Genomic DNA, 8,428 nt, shown 5'->3' with positions numbered 1-8,428 from the left:
GAAGTTAGACCGAAGGGAGACAAATAACCCTATTAAAAAATGGGGTTCAGAGCTAAACAAAGAATTCACAGCTGAGGAATGCCGAATGGCTGAGAAACACCTAAAGAAATGTTCAACATCTTTAGTCATAAGGAAATGCAAATCAAAACAACCCTGAGATTTCACCTCACACCAGTGAGAATGGCTAAGACAAAAAACTCAGGTGACAGCAAATGCTGAAGAGGATGGAGAAAGAGGAACACTCCTCCATTGTTGGTGGGATTGCAGACTGGTACAACCATTCTGGAAATCAGTCTGGAGGTTCCTCAGAAAATTGGACATTGAACTGCCTGAAGATCCAGCTATACCCTCTTTGGGCATATACCCAAAAGATGCCCCAACATATAAAAAAAGACACGGCTCCACTATGTTCATCCAGCCTTATTTATAATAGCCAGAAGCTGGAAAGAACCCAGATGCCCTTCAACAGAGGAATGGATACAGAAAATGTGGTACATCTACACAATGGAATATTACTCAGCTATCAAAAACAACGACTTTATGAAATTCAGAGGCAAATGGTTGGAACTGGAAAATATCATCCTGAGTGAGCTAACCAATCACAGAAAGACATACATGGTATGCACTCACTGATAAGTGGCTATTAGCCCAAATGCTTGAATTAGCCTAGATGCATAGAACAAATGAAACTCAAGACGGATGATCAAAATGTGAAGGCTTCACTCCTTCTTTAAAAGGGGAACAAGAATACCCTTGCAGGGGAAGAGAGAGCAAAGATTAAAACAGAGACTGAAGGAACACCCATTCAGAGCCTGCCCACATGTGGCCCATACATATACAGCCACCCAATTAGACAAGATGGATGAAGCAAAGAAGTGCAGACCGACAGGAGCCGGATGTAGATCGATCCTGAGAGACACAGCCAGAATACAGCAAATACAGAGGCGAATGCCAGCAGCAAACCACTGAACTGAGAACGGGACCCTGCTGAAGGAATCAGAGAAAGAACTGAAGAGCTTGAAGGGGCTTGAGACCCATATGTACAACAATGCCAAGCAAAACCAGAGCTTCCAGGGACTAAGCCACTAAAAGACTATACATGGACTGACCCTGGACTCTGACCTCATAGGTAGCAATGAATATCCTAGTAAGGGCACCGGTGGAAGGGGAGGCCCTGGGTCCTGCAAAGACGGAACCCCCCAATGAACTAGACTGCGGGGGGAGGGCGGCAATGGGGGGAGGGTGGGGAGGGGAACACCCATAAGGAAGGGGGGGAGGGAAGGGGATGTTTGCCCGGAAACCGGGAAAGGGAATAACACTCGAAATGTACATAAGAAATACTCAAGTTAATAAAAAAAAAAATTACAAATCAACATCTATAAAACTTGGAATTATCAAAAATACTGTTCTAAGCGATGGAGGACAATTGTGTCTGAGAGGGTAGATGACACAGACACAGCATACCTTGAATGGCCTGCAGCACCAGCTGATCTTGCACCTCCTGACTGACTGGATCTTCTCTCCCGGGTTCCGCAGAGGCAGCTCTGCAAGTGAGAACAGACAGGCCAAGCTATGCTTCCCCAGTCCAGGCTCAACGATGCTCTCACGGCTGTGGGGGCATACAAGCTAGAGCAACCCCACTCTACCCCCGTGGCTTTAGATTTCACGGAGAATTAGACCCAGAGCTATAAAAGAACCTCAGTCTTTGAGGGTATTAATTTTCATAACTGCTTTGATGTTTTTAAGTACTTAACTACAACTACCTGTTTCAAAGCAGGTTTAGCTTGCAAAGTACAAACTGTAAATATGCTTTTAATGCCATGAAGATGCAATAATAAAGATTCTTAGAGCTAGATTGTTGACTCTACTCCCTAACATATACACAATATATCAATTATTACCATTTAAGTCATAATTACTGTCAAGAAACATTCAACAAGAAGAAAGTACATTTCTATTACTTCAAATAACCTCCAAATGTATTTTTTTATTCATAGCATTAGTTTTTCACTATAGAGTCAATCAATGAATAGTAGCACCATAAGGACCATAGCTTTTTGTGTTATAAAAGATATCACACCAACGATGTAGGAAACAGTTATGATGCTGGACTGATGCCCTGCCTTTTATTTATGTTTTTTTATTATTACTTTTTAATCTTTTTTACAGTCCAGTCGTTATCCCCATCCCAGTCCACCCTCCAACAGTTCCTCATCCCATTCCTCTTCCCCCATCTCAAGAGAATGTCCCCACCCTACCCACCGTACCAGATCTCCCCACTCCCTGGGACCTCAAGTCTCTCAAGGGTTAGGTACATCTTCTCTCACTGAGGCCGGACCCGACAGTCCTCTGCTGTATGTGTCAAGGGCCTCATATCGGCTGGTGTGTGCTGCCTGGTTGGTAGCTCAGTGTCTGAGAAATCTCAGGGGTCCAAAGTAGTTGAGACTGCTGGTCTACCTATGGGGTCACCCTCTCCCTCAGCTCCTCCAGCTTTTCCCAAGTCAACCACAGGGATCCCTGACTTCTGTCTATTGGTTGGGTGTAAATATTTGCATGTGAATCTGTCAGCTGCTCGTCGGGCCTCTCAGAGGGCAGCCATGCTAGACTCCTATCTTTTAAAGCCTCTCTTTGATAGCATTTAAGAAAATAAAAGGATAAATTAATAAATTATCTTGATTACAAAATAGAACAATTTAAATTTTTTAATTGCCGTATCTGTTCCAAAACATGAAGTTTGACTATAAACGAGAACATAAAGTAGATATACAAGGCTGTTATTTATAAACTATAAACCTAAAGTGTGAAATGCTTTGTGACAGAAGCTCGTTTTAAGATACAAACTATGGTGTTATCACATACTTTCAAAACGACACATGCATTTGGCTTACTTCAGAGAATCCAAAGCTACTTGATCAATACTTGTAATTCGAAGTCTAAGTAATGCATTTTCTTTTATGCTCTTTGGAAGGCTAGGATGATCACAGCTCAGAAATGTCAAAGTTGCACCCTGAGGAAATGAACAGAAAAAAATGCCTTAAAGCTAGAAAATATCCAAAAATAAAATACAACTCATTCTGATTGAAGAGATTTGATTTTTATCATAGTTGCCTTGGTATGTTCTTTAAAAAGTGGCTAAAATATAGTCGATTTAAAGAATATTTAGGGACCACATTCAACTAATACTATAAAAAAATGAGCTAACCCCCCGAAAAAAACCCTAGCACAGTACATGTTTATACAATAATTCATGTGAATAAAAGAAAATTCATATATTAGAAAAGAAACCACAGAAGCTATGGCATGAGTTCCACTGAATGTGTGGTAATCCCTGTGATGGTCAGTTTAGTCAACATGACATAATATGCAGAATTGCCTGATATGGGACTGTCTGTATTAGGTTGACCTGTAAGCACGAGGGGCGGGTATTTTCCTAATGTTGAGTTGGAAAGACCCATCCATTGTGGGTGGCATCATTCCCTAGACAGGGGATCCTGGGATGTCAAACAGTGGAGAAAGCATGTTGAGCCCTAGCATGGGTGCCTTATTGGTTCATCATTCTCTGCTCTTAGCTGTGGATATGACATGACATGTTGCTTCAGACTGCCTTGAATTTTTCTGTGACAGTGATTTGTAATCTGGAATTGCTAGCCAAATAAGCCTTTTCTCCCTCTTTTTGCATGGTATTTTATCACAGTAACCAAACAAACAAAACAAAACAAACAAAACTAATATAATCCCCAAATTCATAACTAGAGATTTTGGTTCACAGAGAGATGATGCCTTGGAGAGTGGGGAACCCATGGCCTTTGCCTGGTCTTTTGATAACAGATGTCACAAAGCTACAAAACCGAATTTTAACCTAATTAGATCACCAAAGCTTCAATGACAAAATTCCTATCAAAAGTTCTTAACTTAACCTTGAGAATTACTATTCTAGTTTCAGAGTTGGCTTCACATATGACAAATGTGAACAATGTATAAACAAATACAAACTCAATAAAGAAGGCTTCATTCAAAAATTTCCTGAACAAAACACCAATGGCTTATGCTCTAAGATCAAGAATCGACAAATGGGATCTCATAAAACTGCAAAGCTTCTGTAAGGCAAAGGACACTGTGGTTAGAACAAAATGGCAACCAACAGATTGGGAAAAGATCTTTACCAATCCTACAACAGATAGAGAGGCCTTATATCCAAAATATACACAGGGTTGGGGATTTAGCTCAGTGGTAGAGCGCTTGCCTAGCAAAAGCGCAAGGCCCTGGTTGGTCCCCAGCTCCAAAAAAAAAGAACCAAAAAAAAAAAACAAAAAAAAAAAAAAAACAAACAAAAAAAGAAAGAAAAGAAAAAAAACAAAATATACAAAGAACTCAAGAAGTTAGACGCAGGGAGACAAATAACCCTATTAAAAAATGGGGTCTAGAGCTAAACAAAGAATTCACAGTTGAGGAATGCCGAATGGCTGAGAAACACCAAAGAAATGTTCAACATCTTTAGTCATAAGGGAAATGCAAATCAAAACAACCCTGAGATTTCACCTCACACCAGTGAGAATGGCTAAGATCAAAAACTCAGGTGACAGCAGATGCTGGCGAGGATGCGGAGAAAGAGGAACACCCTCCATTGTTGGTGGGATTGCAGACTGGTACAACCATTCTGGAAATCAGTCTGGAGGTTCCTCAGAAAATTGGACATTGAACTGCCTGAGGATCCAGCTATACCTCTCTTGGGCATATACCCAAAAGATGCCCCAACATATAAAAAGACACGTGCTCCACTATGTTCATCGCAGCCTTATTTATAATAGCCAGAAGCTGGAAAGAACCCAGATGCCCTTCAACAGAGGAATGGATACAGAAAATGTGGTACATCTACACAATGGAATATTACTCAGCTATCAAAACAACGACTTTTATGAAATTCGTAGGCAAATGGTTGGAACTGGAAAACATCATCCTGAGTGAGGTAACCCAATCACAGAAAAACACACATGGTATGCATTCATTGATAAGTGACTATTAGCCCAAATGCTTGAATTACCCTAGATGCCTAGAACAAATGAAACTCAAGACGGATGATCAAAATGTGAATGCTTTGCTCCTTCTTTAAAAGGGGAACAAGAATACCCTTGGCAGGAATAGAGAGGCAAAGATTAAAACAGACACAGAAGGAACACCCATTCAGAGCCTGCCCCACATGTGGCCCATACATATACAGCCATCCAATTAGACAAGATGGATGAAGCAAAGAAGTGCAGGCCGACAGGAGCCGGATGTAGATCGCCCTGAGAGACACAGCCAGAATACAGCAAATACAGAGGCTAATGCCAGCAGCAAACCACTGGACTGAGAATAGGACCCCCGTTGAAGGAATCAGAGAAAGAACTGAAAGAGCTTGAAGGGGCTCGAGACCCCATATGTACAACAATGCCAAGCAACCAGAGCTTCCAGGGACTAAGCCACTACCTAAAGACTATACATGGACTGACCCTGGACTCTGACCTCATAGGTAGCAATGAATAGCCTAGTAAGAGCACCAGTGGAAGGGGAAGCCCTGGGTCCTGCTAAGACTGAACCCCCAATGAACTAGATTGTTGGGGGGAGGGCGGCAATGGGGGGAGGGTGGGGAGGGGAACACCCATAAGGAAGGGGGGGGAGGGAAGGGGATGTTTGCCCGGAAACCGGGAAAGGGAATAACACTCGAAATGTACATAAGAAATACTCAAGTTAATTAAAAAAAAAAAAAAGGAGGCTTCATTCCTCCTGTAAGCATAAGGGAAGGGATTCCCCTTCCTCCCTCTTGGAATAGTTACTTTAGAAGATTAATAACTGCGATGTTGTACGTTCTTGTTCCTTTGAGGTGGATATGGATTCTATTCGAAATTAGGTATCTATTGTTAGCTTTGTCTTTTCCCAGGATGATAAACCAGTCTATGAAAGGAGAGCCAGCACTCAAACATATTGTATATATAAACCTGCTGACATAACTTTTCAAAATGTGTGATGTAAACACAGTCTCCTGTGTGGAGGTGATTCCTCCCTTTCCCTTCCCTCCTTCCTGCTTCTCCATCTCCCTTTCTCCATTCTCTACTCCTATGCCTCATCTCTGCTTCCTTTTTTCCTCACTTTCCTGAGCTGAAGAAGAAAGGGAATTTCCCCATTTGGTTCTTAAGAGGACAGAGGATAAGAGTAGATCCGCAACTACACCGAGTTGCAACAGCAGCAGCTCAGAACTTGTACTGACCATCGCTTTCAATAGAAAGCAAGTGTGTTATCTTCAAAGTGCACAAAAGGAAGTGGAGTTGACTTTCTCTATACATCAAGAGTCAAGTAGGAACGCCACAAGCATGAATTGCCTAACCCAAGATTAAGGTATCTAGAGTTCCCTCCTCCTTCATTCCTTCTCTACTTGGTCATCATATCTCAGTGGCTATATCTACTAAAACCTTGTCTTCTGACTACCTTTGTAGCCATTGTCACTTGCTTCTCAAGGCATCATGAGTTCTCTCCTAGGTTAATATTCATCCAATCCATGCCTTAAATGCTTGCTTTTAACGGTTCAACACATTGAATTTGGAGAGATCTTTCTTTTCTCTCTTTTTTTTTAATTAGATATATTTCTTTACTTACATTTCAAAGGTTATTCCCTTTCCTGGTTTCCTGTCCATAAGCCCCCATCCCCCCTCCCCATACAGGTATTACCCCCATCCATCCACCTTACTGCCCCCCCATATTCCCCAGCTACTCTCTGTTACATATGCAGTTGGAGCCATGGGTCAGTCCATGTATAGTTTTTTGGTAGTGGTTTCGTCCCTGGAAGCTCTGGTTGGTTGGCATTGCTGTTCTTATGGGGTTACAAGCTCCTTCAACTCTTTCAATCCTTCCTCTAATTCCTCCCAAAAAGGTCCTGTTCTCAGTTCAGTGGTTTGCTGCTAGCACTGACTTCTGTATTGGACATGCTCTGGCTGTGTCTCTCAGGAGAGATCTATATCCGGTCCCTTTCAGCATGCATTTGAGATATTTCTAAATTACAAATCTGGTCATGTAGTCTCTCTACTCTACCCATGTCCTCTTCTCAGTGCTCTTTAGTGTAAGGCTCCTGTTTGGTTTAGTCATGGGGAGAAGGTATATGTATGTGGAAGTCATAGGACATCCTCAGGTAGCGAACCACTACTTTTTTTATGAGACCTGGTCTCTCTGTGGTCCAGAACTCACCAAGCAGACTAAGTTGTGTCCAACAAATAACCCTAAAATTGACCTGTGTCTGTCACCTCAGCACCGAAATTACAAGTTTATGCCACCAAGTCCTGAATTTTTGACATGGGTTCTGGAATTTGATCCCAGGCCCCATGCTAGCAAGATTATACTCTCTGTCAACTGAACTATCTTTCTACTACAAGTCTACTTCCTTTATATCTATAGTCCAAACAGACTGACCTACTTTCACGTCTCCAGGTAATCCATGTACTTTCTGGCCTTTGTTCTTTATACATGTTCTTCTCCACCTTGAAGCCTTTCTAGTACCCTCACGGAGTCCTTAATTAAGCTTGCTGTCGCTTTCTCCAGAAACTCTTACAGCCCATTGAATTGGACCCAATTAAAGTGGACCCATTGAAGTGTCTCCAATCTGACTCCTACACACCTCCCATGATGCTGCAATTGCTACAAAGTGAAGAACGATTCTAACCGACTCGGTGTTCCAGCCCCAGTGTTTAGAACGGGAACATATATAAGCATTGCATGAATGATCGGTACAGAGAATGTTTCGTTGTAGGTGATTTAAAATTTCAGCACACTTGGCAAGGTCAGAGAGCAACCAGAAGACAGGCTGTCCAAGGCACAGGTCCAGAGGGCAGTGCCACTCCACAAAGAAAATCAAGTTCCTCCTTCTGTGGAGTTTTACTTCTGGAGCTACTGAAATAGGCACTGATGCAGAACAGGCCTTGTACAGAGAGCTACAACAGTAGCAAGAAACAAGTTCTCATGGCAACGGCTCCACTAAGAAACAATGTGCGGATGTTTATGGGAAATAAATACTAGGCTTCAGGTTTGATTAGGATTTATCAGCCATTCACCATTCACACAAATGTCTCTGCTCAGGAAAATAAACTGGACCTGTGGCCTTGCTGCACACCAGAGAGGAGCACAGAGCTGTTAAGTGCCAGCACACACCCGAACTCACCTTACAGTGCCAGGACACATACAGACTTACAGCACGCACACACACACACACACACACACACACACACACACACACACACACACACACATACACACACACACACACACACACACTTGCAGCACAGTGCCAGCACACACCCACTTACAGTATAGAAGTCACCAAGCTCATATTGCTCTCCTTTTCTCCGTCCATACTGATGACAATAAACATCTTTTTTAATAAAAGGAAGCACGCTTGTTCTAGAAG

General features: G+C 42.3%; 1 protein-coding gene across 1 annotated transcript in view; it reads right to left on the bottom strand.

Moving 5' to 3' along the window:
* The window catches only part of Caps2 (calcyphosine 2), a 62,763-nt gene that overhangs the window by 19,058 nt on the left and 35,277 nt on the right, over window positions 1-8,428 (bottom strand). Inside the window, exons 12-14 of the mRNA XM_032912404.1 lie at window positions 8,328-8,421; window positions 2,889-3,007; window positions 1,465-1,544 (exon numbers count right to left, since the gene is read on the bottom strand). Of these exons, the coding sequence (XP_032768295.1) occupies window positions 1,465-1,544; window positions 2,889-3,007; window positions 8,328-8,421 (293 nt within the window). The remainder of the gene's footprint in view (window positions 1-1,464; window positions 1,545-2,888; window positions 3,008-8,327; window positions 8,422-8,428) is intronic.

Source organism: Rattus rattus, chromosome 1 (assembly GCF_011064425.1).
Source record: "Rattus rattus isolate New Zealand chromosome 1, Rrattus_CSIRO_v1, whole genome shotgun sequence".
Classification (NCBI taxonomy): domain Eukaryota; kingdom Metazoa; phylum Chordata; class Mammalia; order Rodentia; family Muridae; genus Rattus; species Rattus rattus.
This window is presented reverse-complemented; position numbering and strand designations above follow the sequence as displayed.